This window comes from Gobio gobio (genome assembly GCF_949357685.1).
Source record: "Gobio gobio genome assembly, chromosome: 5".
Classification (NCBI taxonomy): domain Eukaryota; kingdom Metazoa; phylum Chordata; class Actinopteri; order Cypriniformes; family Gobionidae; genus Gobio; species Gobio gobio.
The window spans coordinates 13,919,116-13,933,982 of record NC_137101.1 but is presented as its reverse complement, the minus strand read 5'-3'; the positions used below and the strand labels follow the sequence as shown (position 1 = coordinate 13,933,982).

The 14,867-nt window shown below is 41.4% G+C and overlaps 1 protein-coding gene across 1 annotated transcript in view; it reads left to right on the top strand.

Annotated features, from left to right (window-relative positions):
• The window catches only part of btbd11a (BTB (POZ) domain containing 11a), a 174,022-nt gene that overhangs the window by 125,591 nt on the left and 33,564 nt on the right, over positions 1–14,867 (top strand). The window contains exon 3 of the mRNA XM_079818107.1: positions 8,254–8,461. Within this exon, the coding sequence (XP_079674233.1) occupies positions 8,254–8,461 (208 nt within the window). The remainder of the gene's footprint in view (positions 1–8,253; positions 8,462–14,867) is intronic.

The following is a 14,867-nucleotide window of genomic DNA, read 5'->3' as shown; positions in this document are numbered from 1 at the left end:
GTTGTGTACCCACCTATAGGCGCATATTACTAACACGCCCTTTAAATAACACAAAAATACTGCACTATTGACTTTAGACCAGGTTTTTGTTGGTCAATGGCGCAGTCGTTTTCAGTTGCCTCAAAATAGCAACGCACCAACAATGCGCCTGAACACACCTCGTTTTCAGACCAGCACGGCAATGGACGAATAGGTGGCCGCGAGTGCATTTGCTATTTAAACGTGACGCTGGATGTGAAAATGATAACTGTGTCGGGCTGAAACTAGCAAAAAACACTTTTGTCTGGCGTCGCATTGCGCCGGGTGTATGAACGCTAGGTTCACACTGTACGATTTTGGCCACGATTTGGCCGTCTGAGACAAAAGTTGAGAATCCTAGAAGATCCTAGGCCAAAATCTGGCCATTGTCTTTGATCGCTAGTTTTGAGGCACAGTCTTGCAGTGTTGCTTCTCCTTACGACAACCGTTAAATCAAAAACCAATAGAAGCGCAGAACCTGATGACGCAATTAGTGAGACAACAAACCACTACTTGCTCCATGCACATCGTCTTGTTTTTTTTCTTCTATTTTTCTTTTCAAGACAAGCGACAAGCGAGATGGTTTTTGTTTGCCAGCCACCATTTCAATCCCACATGTAATGCAGCTCACAGTCACCGAACGTGTCACTGATAGATCTAAAACTATAGATCCGTTTTAAATTTGATTTAACTTGAATCTTGACTGCCGTACAGTCTAACATGAATGACAATTGAGATCCTACAGTGTGACATGGCTTACAGCGGAGATCATGTTCGTACAATCCAATCAATAATCACAATTTATTTTAATTATGTCCCTGAATGTATTTGTCCATAAGGCCATGGCGAGTTGTCTGTAAGGTGTTGGCTGAGGAGATTGTCCGGCTCTGTAAATGCCATCACTGAACACTCATGAAATAAACTTCAAAGGGGCCGTGCTTCTTTGACACTGAAAGGGCAGAAAAGAAGAGAAGGGGACACATTCAGTCTTTCAGCTTTGACTTTGTCCTTTGGCGTCTCTTTGAAGCTTCAGGTTGTGGTTCATCATTATTAGATTGCATCCTACTTAAGATTCAAATCATTGAAGGTCACTTTCACTGATGGTTTCTTGTCTATATTGAATGGTAATGTGTCTACTAAAACCACTTTACTTCCGAAATGTGACATATTTCAATATTAAAACAGGATGTCCAATAATATATGCCAGGACTTCCATTAAATCTGTCAGAAATTGATTGAATCGTTAAACATGGTAGTTGAAAAGTAAGAGGGCTGGTGAATTGTCTTCTCCCTTTAGTAACTTGCATTGGGGAAAGAAGGTAGATCGTCGGTGTTCATTTTGCACTCGCTTACCTTCAAAGATCCCCTCTTTCAATATTATGCAAAACTATACAGCAAGAAATATAAAAGTGGAGTTTTATGCCTCAATATTGCACTTGGCTGAGCGGATGGGCTCGCAGGGCATCTCTGCGGCATCATATTCGACGGGGGCGTGATCCGTTCCTCATAATTACACCTCCTACTCCAGCATCTGCTGAAGGGAGAAGAGAGAGGGAGTTCCTCCGAGTCATTCTTCATGATTAATGCAGGTGTGCCTGAGAGGCCTTTCGGGAACGACCGGAGAATAATTACTGCAAAGTATAAAGACGTGAGCGTGCCTCCGCTCTCTCCCCTCTTCTGACACCCTCCAAACTACACCACCCGCCAAAGAGCAATTAGACTAGAGAAGGCCATGTTGAGGATCTATCATTTAGGCTGCCTGTAGCAAGAGAAGATTGGAGTAAAGGGGAATTTGTGGATCTATAATTGGAGCAATTTCAAAGCTGAATCACACCCAAAAGGCTTGGGTTGAAAAAACGGGAGCCTCTGTTCCTGGTAAAGAGAATGCGCCTCCTTCCAGTATGAGATTCTGACTTGCCTGGCCAACTTTGCCATTTATCAGCATGTGTTTTGCAACCTGTTGTGTGTCGATTATTATAGTGTAAACTCGATTTTTACATTTTCTGAAGACATTAGCTGCACCCCAATTCAGAGGCTGCATCCTTCGAAGGCCGTTTGTGTCACAGCAGCGCGACTAATGTTCCAATTTGAAGGCTCCTTCGAATATGGCTTGTAAATGTGTCCTTCGTTTCCCAGGTATTGAAGGATACAACAGATCCTTTGCTGTCTAGCTTACCCCAGAATTCATTGCGTGGTGGAAACAACAGGATTTTTTTTTGAGAGAGAGAGCAGAATTACACTTTTAAATTTAAGTATTGTTTCAACTTACTCGGATATCTGATACAAATGAAAGAATATATAAATATAAAGCGGTTCAATTGATGACTTGCATCTTACTAAGATGTGATTGTATATGATTGTATATATACTCTTTATTATGTACATAAATGGACCATGGTGAATAGGGGTGTGCCAAAAAATCGATTCACAGAAGAATCTAGATTCTCATTTGCAACGATTCAGAATCGATCTGAAATGTCCAAGAATCGATTTAATAAATTAATTAGGGCTGGGCAAAGTAACGCGTTAACGCGGGCGATTAATTTTTTCAGCTTAACGCATTAAAAATATTTAATGCAAATAACGCAGCGTCCGTTTTTATATCCATTTTTGCTTAGCGTTACATGATCATCACGCTCTTATTCAAGTAAATGCTTCCAAGCGTGACGACAAGACACAAGAGAACGCGCTGTATACCAATGTCCTGTGTGTGTGTGTGTGTGTGTGTGTGTGTAAATGGTAAATGGTAAATGGACTGCATTTATATAGCGCTTTTAACAGACCTACGGCCATCCAAAGCGCTTTACATTTTGCCTCACATTCACCCATTCACACACTCATTCACACACCGACGGCGGTGTCAGCCATGCAAGGCGCCATCCAGCTCGTCGGGAGCAGCTGGGGTTAGGTGTCTTGCTCATGGACACCTCGGCACTTGGTCAGGTGGAACCGGGGATCGAACCACCAACCTTCCGGTTTGTAGACAACCTACATGAACCACTGAGCCACTGCCGCCTGAACCACTGAGCCACTGCCTGTGTGTGTGTGTGTGTGTGTGTGTGTGTGTGTGTGTGTGTGTGTGTGTGTGTGTGTGTGTGTGTGTGTGTGTGTGTGTGTGTGTGTGTGTGTGTGTGTGTGTGTGTGTGTGTGTGTGTGTGTGTGTGTGTGTGTGTGTGTGTGTGTGTGTGTGTGTGTGTGTGTGTGTGTGTGTGCGTCTTATGTCAGCTAATCAAGGGACACACACACACACACACTCCACGCACAGACAGACTCGCGTCAGTTTCCTGCTCACATCGAGTTCTCTTTTGCTCTTGAACAAACAATAACACAGAGGATTTTGAGTATTCTCATATTAGGAGTCATAAATTAGTTAAATAACGTCTTAAATGAACTTAAAGAGTTGTGAGGAAATGAGATGCGCGGGACAGCGCGTGAGATCCGCGGCTGTTCTTAAAGTGACAGGAGCACTGATGATGCCTGTCATTAATGTTCATCAAAGAACAACGGGAACAGAGAAAATTGTAGCTTTAATGATGATTCATCTATATTTAATTACTAATAATACTAATCATTACTACTAATGAGTAGCAATTGAGAACCAGACAATGTTTTTGATAAAAGGCACTTTCCTGAGAATTGAACTTAATAAATGTGAAAAAGACACTTTAATGTCTTCGTTTGTCATTCTGTATAGCAAAGCAGATGAGAGTAGATCATGATCAGAAACCCGATTAGAAATCATTATGGATAAAATCGAATCGTTTTGAATCGAAAATCTTTTTGAATAGAAAATCTTTTTTAATCGAAAATCGATTATGAATCGAATCGTGGCCTCAAGAATCGGAATCGAATTGAATCGTTAGATGGTAAAAGATTCCCACCCCTAATGGTGAACATATTTAGATGTTGTGAGTTAGTTGTGAACCCTGTTTTGCAGTTGCCAAGGCCTTTTCTTTCTTTTTCGTCTTTTTTTGGTTTTAGCTTTAGTTTTACTTTCAATTTCTTCTTTTCATTTAGTTTAGTTTTCACTCTATGATTGTTAGTGTTATTTATTTATTTATTTTTTAAAGATTTTTTTATTTTTATTTAATTTTATTATTCTTGTGCTGCGGAAGTTAGTTGGTTCAGTAATATAATTTAAATATTTTTGGTGAAAAAAAAAATAATTAATACATTTAAGGTCTAATTTGTTAACATTAGTTAATTTATTAACTAACAATAAGACATTTTAAACCTTTATTATTGTTATTTGAATAAAAATGTTCACGGCCATGTTAGTTCACAGTGCAATAATGTTCACAGATACAACATTTGACCTTATATATTTTTTAGTATGTTGACTAACTAAAATTAATAAATGCTGTAGAAGGATTGTTCATTGTTACTTGATATTAACTAATGTTAACAAATAAAACATTACTGAAAAGTGTTACCAAATGTTTATGTTTAAAGCTTTACACAGTTGCATGTTTAATGAAGGCATGTTACAACATTTAACAAATATATTCTAGATCAAAAGCTAAAATTATAAATATGTTTACTTAGTTTTAGATAGTTTTGGAGTCATTAAATGTATTTTAGTTAGTCATTAAGTGTTTTTATTTAGGTTTCATTTTAGTATTCATATTCAGCTTTGATTATTAGATTTAATCATGATGTAAGTCTCTCCATGGTCCAAAGCCATTGGCCAACTGTTTCCTAGTGTTTTGACAGAACAGTCATATTTTGTGCTGATGCCATATGTTGTCTTCTGCAGAAAGGTCACCGGCTGTAAAGCTCAACAGAGGTGAGAATGAGTGGTATGCAGAGGTCTTTCCACTCCTCTGGCCTGCAGCTGTGCTCCTCACACACCCATGATTTCTAGAGGTGATTTACAGGTCACACTTTAGCTGAGCCAAACTATCACTGTTTGAGGAGCAAGGGGGAAAAAGTTTGCTGACCCCCTGCAGCACCATACAAGACCCCCTGTTGACCATCTGTGTTATTTTCCATAAAAAGTAAAGATAATTAGCTGCTTTTTATATAGGACAACACAATAATGTAGTATTTTTTTTTAGAGATTTGGTGTACTCTTTGAATTACAAAGATTTGAATTCTGTCCTGGCTGCTTTTCCTCTGTTATTTGTGCTTCTTGTGCTTCCTTGTGGAGCTCCAAATCAGTGACATTTCACCTTAACGCAGCAGAAGCCAAAATAGAAACTGGTTCAGGCAGAATGTACAATGTTAACACTAACTCCCAGGGTGGACAGTAGTCACACTGGAATTAAATCCTTTCTCCTTTCTTGCTGAGAGAGTTGTTCCCTTTTGCACGGATCGGTGCCGAATAACAACAGCAGCTCGGCTGCATATAGTAGCTGCCACTTCACTCTTGCCTCATACACAATCAAGTGAAGGCTAGCTTCAAGTGAATGGTGCTTGGCAGAGCTTGAAAGACATGTTTCAGACCATCTGGACAGGTGATGAAATGTGTGGTTCTGTTCATGAGAAGTCGAACATGCCAGTTTTCTGATCATGGTTTTTAGCAGTTTTTCATACAAGGCTTAGGAGCGATTCTCACTCATTTGCACTTCCTTTTAAACAGTGTCCTTTAAGAGTACAATAGTGTTACTTAATATAAAAAGTATAAAAATTATGAAAACTTTAGGAGAATTGACTGTAAATGGCAAATGGAAAAAACTGCACAAAATCAAAGAAGAAATTCAAAATGGCTGACTTCCTGTTGCGTTTAGGATTTTGCTCCAAGAGGCTTTTTTGTAGGTATTGGGATATTACACATATGTACACGTATGTCAAACATAGCTGGAGGTGTACTTCGTTAAAGTTTTATAGGTGGTGCTATCGAGCGATTTTGCCACACCCAATTCTGAAACCCATATCAGATGTACATTTTCGGCAGTTCTGACATGTGTGCAAAGTTTTGTGAGTTTTTGAGCATGGTTAGGCTCTGAAAAATGTGATTTATTTCGGAGAAGAATAATAATAAACTGAGCAATTCCAAGAAAGTCCTCGCACCTTGGTGCTCGGGCCTTAATTAGGTTCTATTGTTACTTTTATGGAAAGTAAAACATTAAAGTTGGCGTGAAACAAGTTGCAACAAGTTTCTTCCCTATTGTGACATATATCCGACTGAAACAGCTTCTCAAACAAGAAAATGCATGGATAAATTATTCATAAATACTGCAATATTCCATAAAAAGATTTTAAATCATGGTGACTTTTGTGTTACTTTTTCTCACCATAAGGGGATTGAGACTCTCTTTCCTCCAGAGTGGAAGGTTTTTGTTTTTTTTGTGGCTTGCGGGATTTTTGTACATTGGAAGTGTGTGATTTATTTATTTATTTTTGATTTAAATGAAAAATGGCACTCATATTATGTATTTATGTACTTTGTGCAACAAATGTCATAGTACGTTGAAAAATAACTTTGTCACTGGTAAGCATGAAAAATAATACCCATCATGCTCACACACAGCAGCTGTTGTGCACCTCAAATACAGATTCACATTTTCCAAAAATAAAGAAGTTTCAATTGTATTTGTCAATAAATATTTTTTTATATTTAAAATTATACTAGCGTTATATCTACTAATATTATGATGTCAGTTTAACATGTAGTATGTTACTTTACTCATTACTTGAAAAAAGTCATTGATTATATAAGGCAAGTAACAGCCAACTCTGCTCTCAAATATTTACTGTAACTTCCAAAAAAAAGTTTTTAGGGGCTATTAAAATCTGTGCCTGATTGCCTTATTTAACCCAGCTCTCCGAATGAGGGGTGTACTTGGAAAGAGTAGATTTGCTCTTGATAAGAAGGCTTTCCTTTTGATAATTCACAAGGCCATTATAGAGTAGCACAGTCAGTGTAGCGGTGTGTGTGTGTGTGTGTGTGTGTGTGTGCGCGTGTGTGCGCGTGTGCGCGTGTGTGCGTGTGTGTGTGTGTGTGTGTTTGAGAGAGAGAGAGAAATGTAATGTTTGTGTGATGGCGAGTGATATTCACCAGCTGCTGCCATAGTGCTTCATCCAATAAAATTAAGAAAGCAGCACAAACACACAAGTTAACAACGTAAGGTTTAAAACAGTGTGCAGACTTCCTCTTGCTCACATTCTCAGTAATTGCGGTGTGTGTGTGTTTGGGGGAGGGGGCGGGGGGGTTATGTATGTGAATGTGTGTCGATTTTGTTGTTTCTAACTGCTGAGATTTCCGAAAGAACCAATTAAAATTTCCTTGGTTTTGCCAAGAAGGCTCAGTGATTCGTCCAAGATAATTTGATCAGTGAAGTTAATCATTTGTGAGTTTATATGAATAAATAATAGGTCCCACTGACTAATAATTCTGTACTAAGTGTTCTTATGTGGTCAAACTATTTGTTTTTAATAACAGGTGTTTATAAACGGTGTTTTGTTTGTAATTTGTTATCCTTTTTAAAATGTTTTTTTTTATACGTGTATATGTGTTGTGTACATATATTAAATTGTTTATATAGATATTTTTTTATTTCTTAAATTCAATATGTATACACACACACACACACACAAACATTTTAGCCTGGCATTCCTTTCTTTTATGTCTACCATGTTTTTTTCTTTTGTCAAATTAATTTAGATCATTTGTGTGGTTCAGATAGCATATTATTTTGAGTTTCTCCTGATATCAATGAAATCAAAATTTGAAGGCAACCAGGTGACTTACTTTTTTAAGTTAAGCCAACAATATTTTTTTTACAGTGTGTATTGTTTTTTGTTGGGTTCTAAATATTTGGCTATTAATAACTTGATGATTCATGATTTCTTTGTGAAAACGTTTGTAAACAGTTAGTAAGTCCCTAAATCTTATCTTTTAGAAGTGAGTTTAGATGTGCAAGAACTACATATTTTGTGGCTTCTTGTTGAAATCGGTCTAAATTGTCAGTTTAAGGTTTAATACAAATATAGTGATATTTTGACAAGTTTTCTTCCCATAAGATGAGCGATATCTCCTGTAGTCCCTGCACAGATGAGAAAGGAAAAAAAGGTTGTTTTCCTGTAGCTGTCATTTCCTCCTGTAATGAATGTCTACCTGTCAAATGTGCCACTGTCTGTGTCTCTTTGTGCATGCAGTGATGTACGAGGCTTCTGGTTTTATGTCAAAGACTGTGTAAAAGCTTTATTTGATGCAAAGCCACAATCTTGAGGGAGTCTTTGTAAAATAACATTCCCATACACTCAACCACATGTCTTTACTGCCCCCTGTAGGTGACCTGGTGTCTCGTGCCATGCATCAACTTCAGCCTCTGCACATCAAGAACCCCAGCAATGGAACGCCCGTACACGAGAACCGCACTGGCACCGTGCACTGGGAACCGGAAGCCTTCTACACGCTCTGCTACTTCATGCACTGTCCTCAGATGGAGTGGGAAAACCCTAATGTTGAACCCTCAAAGATTACCCTGCACACTGAGAGGTATACAGTATGCTTGCATTAGAACCACGTATGTCACGATAATGACATACAGGCAGCTCAGGATGTCATGTAGAGTTTATGTAGATACATAAATCCCAATCTAATGCTTTATTTGTGGTGTCTTTCAATGCGTCTATATTATGTATATAACTTTTGTCTTGCTCAAAAGTTTACACACCCCTTGCAGAATCTGTGAAAATGTGAATCATTTTAACAAAAGAAGAGAGATCATTCAAAATGCATGTTATTTTTTTATTTAGTACTGTCCTGAATGAGATATTTTACATGAAAGATGTTTACGTACAGTCCATAAGACAAAAACAAAATAGCTGAATTTATAAAAATGACCCAACACAACTGTTAAAAAAGGTTCAAACATTCAATGATGCTCCAGAAGGAAACACGATGCATTAAAGGGATAGTTCACCCAAAAATGAAAATTTGACATTTATCTGCTCACCCCCAGGGCATCCAAGATGTGGGTGTCTTTGTTTCTTCAGTAGAACACAACTGAAGATTTTTAACTCCAACCGTCGCAGTCTCTCAGTCATATAATGCATGTGAATGGGGTCAAATTCTATGAGAGTAAAACAAACATGCACAGACAACTTCAAATTAAACTCTGCGGTTCGTGACGACACATTGATGTCTTAAGACACGAAACGATCAATTTGTGCGAGAAACCGAACAGTATTTATATAATTTTTTACCTCAAATACAACACTATGTCCAACAGTCTTGAACACGCGATCACTTCCGGTGAGTGAGGTCAAATGTACACGATACGGCGTGCTCAATGGGATACAAGCGGCGGAAGTGATCTCTCGCGTGTATCTCTTCGCCATATCATGTACATTGACCTCCCTTACCAGAAGGGATGCGAAAACTTATTGAATTTGAAGATCAAAGTAAATTGTTGTCTGGCTATCACCAGACCAAGCTCAATAATTTAAGATTTAACATTGGTCTGGGGAGTCTGCTATGTATTTTCTTCTGCACAAGAGGCGTGATCAACGGGCATAGTTCAAATGACTCTGTACGCAATTGGATAGATCCTTATCTTGAGCAAAATAAGCAAGCTGACATTCAGTACAACCTAAATCTTTTATTTAGAATACATACAAATGTCATTTACGTCTTTTAGTTTGTCAAGAGATTTAAAGAACTGTTTTTAAAGAGTGCGCATGTGGGGACGTGCTCTAGTACGTAAGGACGAGCCTATGATTGAGTCTGGAAATAAAGCAAAATAAGTGAGAAAAATTTGAATTAGTCCTCAGATGCCATGTTCATAATTTATAGCAAAAAATCTAAGATTAATTCAACCTTAAACGGGTTCATTAAAATAAGTTATTACTCCACTACCTGCATGACATCATTAACCAACATGGTTAAACGACAAATTTGCGACAATGCGGTTTCGGGAAACAGTCGTGACTAGCTAGTTGATTTCTTCAACGATGCATCGTACTATGGTAGTTAAGCAGTGAGTTACGTCGTTGTACGGGAAACGCACCCCAGACCAACGATCCATCACTTCTCTATCCGTCATTGTGTTAAAACCGCCAATAACGCACCAGGTGGATAAGCCGGTTTGTGATTGGTCCCCACAAATTTGTAACAGAAGCAGGACAAAAATATGTACAGGTTTCCAGCCTGAGCTGCAGGGCGAAATCAAATCGCCGGCAGATCGGGCTGGGTTTACCCAGTCTAGGTAAATTGTACTTAATTTGTCTTGCGGGAAACATGTAAGTATCTTCTGTTGCTTCCGAAGGGCAGTACTAAATGAAAAAAAATTATATTTAAACAAAATCAGAAACATTTTGACAGCTTCATCCTGTTCAAAAGTTTTCACCCCCCGGCTCTTAATGCATCGCGTTTCCTTCTGGATCATCAGTGAATGTTTGAACCTTTTTTAATAGTTGTGTTTGAGTCCCTCAATTGTCCTCAGTGTGAAAAGATGGATCTCAAAATCATACAGTCACTGCTGGAGAGGGTTCAAATATGCTAAAGATGCTGGAAAACTGAAGAGTTTTTGGGACCTGCAGGATTTTTCTGAAGAACGTTGGGCAGTTTAACTGCTCATGACAAAAAAGGGACTCAAGAACAATCATCACAAAACAAAAAAACAGCCGTGGTTCATCCACGTAATGACCACAGAAGGGTACATAAACTTTTAAACGGGGTCATTTTTATAAATGTTGCTGTTTTTTTGTTGTCTTGTGGGCTATATGTAAACATCTTTTATGTGAATTATCTTATTCAGGACACTAAATAAATAAAAAATAACATGATTTTTTTTAATGATCCCTCTTATATTGTTTAAATTATTCACATTTTCACAGATTCTGAAAGGGGTGTGTTAACTTTTGAGCAAGTCTGTATATTGTGTCAGTCATCAAAAACGTTTCGGTTACTAACGTAACCTCGGTTCCCTAAGATGAGGGAACGAGTATTGCGTTTTGCTAAAACGCTATGGGGGAATTCCTTTCCTCGAGATATTGAAGCAAATTTTTATCCAAAAATACCATGTACACGCAGTGCAGCTGCACAGCTCTCAGCAGGAAGCAGCTGCGTGCTGATTGGCTGTGCTGCTGCAACTGCAGCAACCTATGGCGAGACCGTGGGGCGGGACGGACCAATCAGGTCCTTCCAAATTCCCGCCACAAGGGGCAACAGAATTTGCATAGCCAAGGGTATATAAGACCCACTCTCGCAAGGTTAGTCAGGTTAATCGACTGAAGCGACTCCTGAGCAAGTGAGCAAGCACGGCAAGCAAAACGCAATACTCGTTCCCTCATCTTAGGGAACCGAGGTTACGTTAGTAACCGAAACGTTCCCTTACGAGAGTACTCTCGTATTGCGTTTTGCTAAAACGCTATGGGGGACCAATGCAAAACGCCGTGCTTGCTTAACGGCTCTAACGCCGACGACACCAAACCCAGGCCAACCTAGGTGGGCCCGTAATATGATATCAAGAAGTCCCAAAATGAGCCAGACCTGAGTCAAGCCCTTAATGAGAATGAACACGATATACGTGTAATATAATATATAGACCGGACATAGTCGGGCCAGGAATAATGAATGGCCAGATAATTCGAGCCGTATAAGGAATGTGCTATGACTTATACAATACTTAACCCAGACCGGACTTTTCGAGCCTTAAGGGGTTAAAACTGTACACAGCAAGAAGCCCAGCCTATAAGGCCGGGACATCTAATATAATCTGATAAGTGGACGGGGAGGCCCAGCCTGCCGCCACACATATCATTTAGAGAAATGCCAATAGACCAAGCCCACGAAGAGGCCATGCCTCTAGTAGAATGGGCTTTAATGCCTAAAGGGCAGCTGAGATCTTTAGACTCATAAGCCAACGAGATAGCATCTACTATCCATCGTGACAAGGTCTGCTTTGTAACCGCGCACCCTAAGGTGCAGCCGCCAAAGCATACAAAGAGCTGTTCAGTTGCCTAAGCAGCGGAACGCTCCATGTATATCCTCAGCGCTCTGACAGGACAGAGCAAATTAGCATCTTCTTCATCTATCGGTGATGAAAGTGTTGAGAGTGAAATGACCTGTGCTCTGAACGGAGTCAAAAGCACTTAGGTACATATCCATGTCTTGGTTTGAGGACGACTTGAAGTCGTTTGGCCCAATTCCAGACACGAAGGCGCTCACAGAGAGCGCGTGCAGATCACCCACTCGCTTAACTGATGATCGCCAGCAGAAAAGCGGTCTTTAGTGACAGGAGCTTAAAGCTCACCGAATGCAGAGGCTCAAGTGCAGAGCTCTTCATGACATCCAAGACACTGGACAAGTCCCATATAAGGACTGAAGAGGGGGCGAGGTGGGTGAAGCCTTCTAGCCCCTTTAAGGAAGCGAACAATGTTAGTCCGTTCACTTGAATGTGATACGCTGCTATAGCAGCCACATAATTTTGAGCGTGGAGGGGGAACGACCCGCGTCCAGAAGCTCTTGTAAAATGTAAGCACTTCTGACACTTCACAATCCTGTGGGGTCAGACTTCGCGCTTTACACCAGTCCGAAAAGACTGACCATTTGTCTGAATAGAGCCGCCTGGTCGCGGGGGCTCTAGCTTCAGTAATGGTATTCAATAATTTTTCAGAGAGGTTCTCATGTACCCGCTGATGGGCCAGACATGAAGCGCCCATCGATCGGGACGGGGATGCCAGATCTGCCGTCCCGCCTGCATGAGGAGGTCTCTCCTCAGCGGGACCGGCCACGAATCTGCATCCGACATCTGATTCAGTAGTGAGAACCAAGGTTGATTTCTCCAAAGCGGGGCTATTAAAGCACAGCGCATCTGCTCTCCCTAATCCTCTCTATGACCTAAGGTAACATTGAGATTGGGGGAAAAGCATAAAGAGGAAGGTTGGGCCATTCGTGGGCCAACGCATCCTTGTGCTTGGAGAATTATATTCGGCATTGAGCATAGCCTTGTGAGGCGAAAAGATCCACTTTTGCCTCTCCAAGAACTGCCCCAATTGTCTGAATTGCACCTGGACAGCATGTCCGGACCCAAATTCAGAATGCCTGGCACATGAGTCGCTCTCAGCGTATTGTGCTCTGCCCATATTAGGACTTCTTACGCCATTGTGTGCAGATCGATTATTTTCAGACCGCCTTGGCAATTTATATAGGCTACCACCGACCTGCTGTCCGTTCGGACCAGGGCATGGTGGTGCTTTATGTACGGAAGGAAAGCTCTTAGCGATAGCGTGACCGCTTTCATCTCTAGACAGTTTATATGAAGGCTCTTCTCCGAGTCTGACCAGAGACCGGAGACTGGCCTGCCCTCGTGAAGGGCTCCCCAACCTAGGTTGGATGCATCTGTCGAGATAACTTTCCACTTCGTAACAGTGCCCAAACTCACGCCCGTCTGGTACCAGACGGGATTTTTCCAAGGAGCCAGAGCCAACACACAGCTGTGGTCTACCTTGATTTGCAATCGGCCCGAGAGCCATGCGTGAGCTGGAACGTGGCGATTCAGCCAGTGCTGTAGGGGGCGCATGTGCAACAGACCCAGTCTGAGAACTAGAGCCGCCGAGGCCATGAGACCCAGCATCCTCTGAAAGTGTTTGAGAGGAATGCGTGCACCGGACCTGAGGGAAACCGCTCGGATCTGAACAGAGAGCGCGCGCTGTGACGTCAGTCGCATGCTCATCTGCAGTGAGTCCAATACTGTCCCCAGAAACGAAACTTTCTGTGTGGGAGACAATAAACTCTTGCCACGTTGATTCTGAGTCCCAAGCATTCTAAATGGTTGAGAAGCCAAGATCTGTGGTTTAATAACTATCTCTGACGGAGCTATTCTGAGCCAGTCGTCGAGATAATTGAGAATTCTCATTCCCCGAAGCCTCAGCGGGGTTAGCGCCGCTTCCATGCACTTCGTGCGGGGAGTCAGAGATAGACCAAAAAGGTAGCACCTTGTATTGGTAAACTTTTCCCCTTGAAGGCGAATCTCAAGAATGGCCTGTAATGAGGGGCTATTTGTATGTGGAAAAAGGCATCCTTTAGATCCACAGTGAAAACCCAATCACCCGGCGGATGTGCGCGAGGATTTGTTTCATTCTCAACATTCTGAACGGGCGCTTCATAAGGGCTTTGTTCAGATGTCTGAAATCTAGAATGGCCTGAGACCACCACCCTTCTTTTGGCACAAGGAAGTAGCGACTGTAAAAGCCTGACTCGCTCTGTGAGGGGTGCACGGTTTCTACCGCTCCCTTAATTTAACAGTTTGATATTTCGGTTCGAAGCACGTGACTCATGTCACTTCTCACCGCTGTCTCTACCACAGTGCGAAAGCACAGTGGTCTGCGAGCGAACTGTAGCGAGTAACCTTGTTATCGAAGCCAAGGGTTGAATTAATTTGTGGGGCGGGTCACTGAGTAACAGGGACCTGTTAGCCCGGATGCATTGTGCTAGTAGCACTGTGAGAGGCGGCGTGCACTGAATGGTGACGCACGCCTTATTGGGTCGCCTTGGAAGTGGCGCTTACCAAGGGGATTGTGTTTGTGTACAGAAGAGCACGTTGCTCACGGGCTCATAAATAGTAAATAGGGAAATAGTGTTCCCAGCCGCCTGAGTGCAGGGGGCCGGAGAACGCAGAATAGTGGCGAACGCTTTGTGTCGCCGGGGAAATGGTGCATGTGTACAGGCGAGCGCGTTTGTTGCGGGCTCGTCGATTGTAGGAATAATGTTTCCAGCCGCCTGAGTGCAGGGAGCTGGGGAACATAGGGAAGTGCTTGAGTGTAGGGGTACAACTTTGATGTTGGCACCTGCCTACAGACGAACTCGTAACACTGTGTTTAGATAGTGTTACTGTAAAGTGGACGCATTCTTGCGGATTAGTCCACGTGCACGTTAGCGGCAGGGCTAATGGATAGCG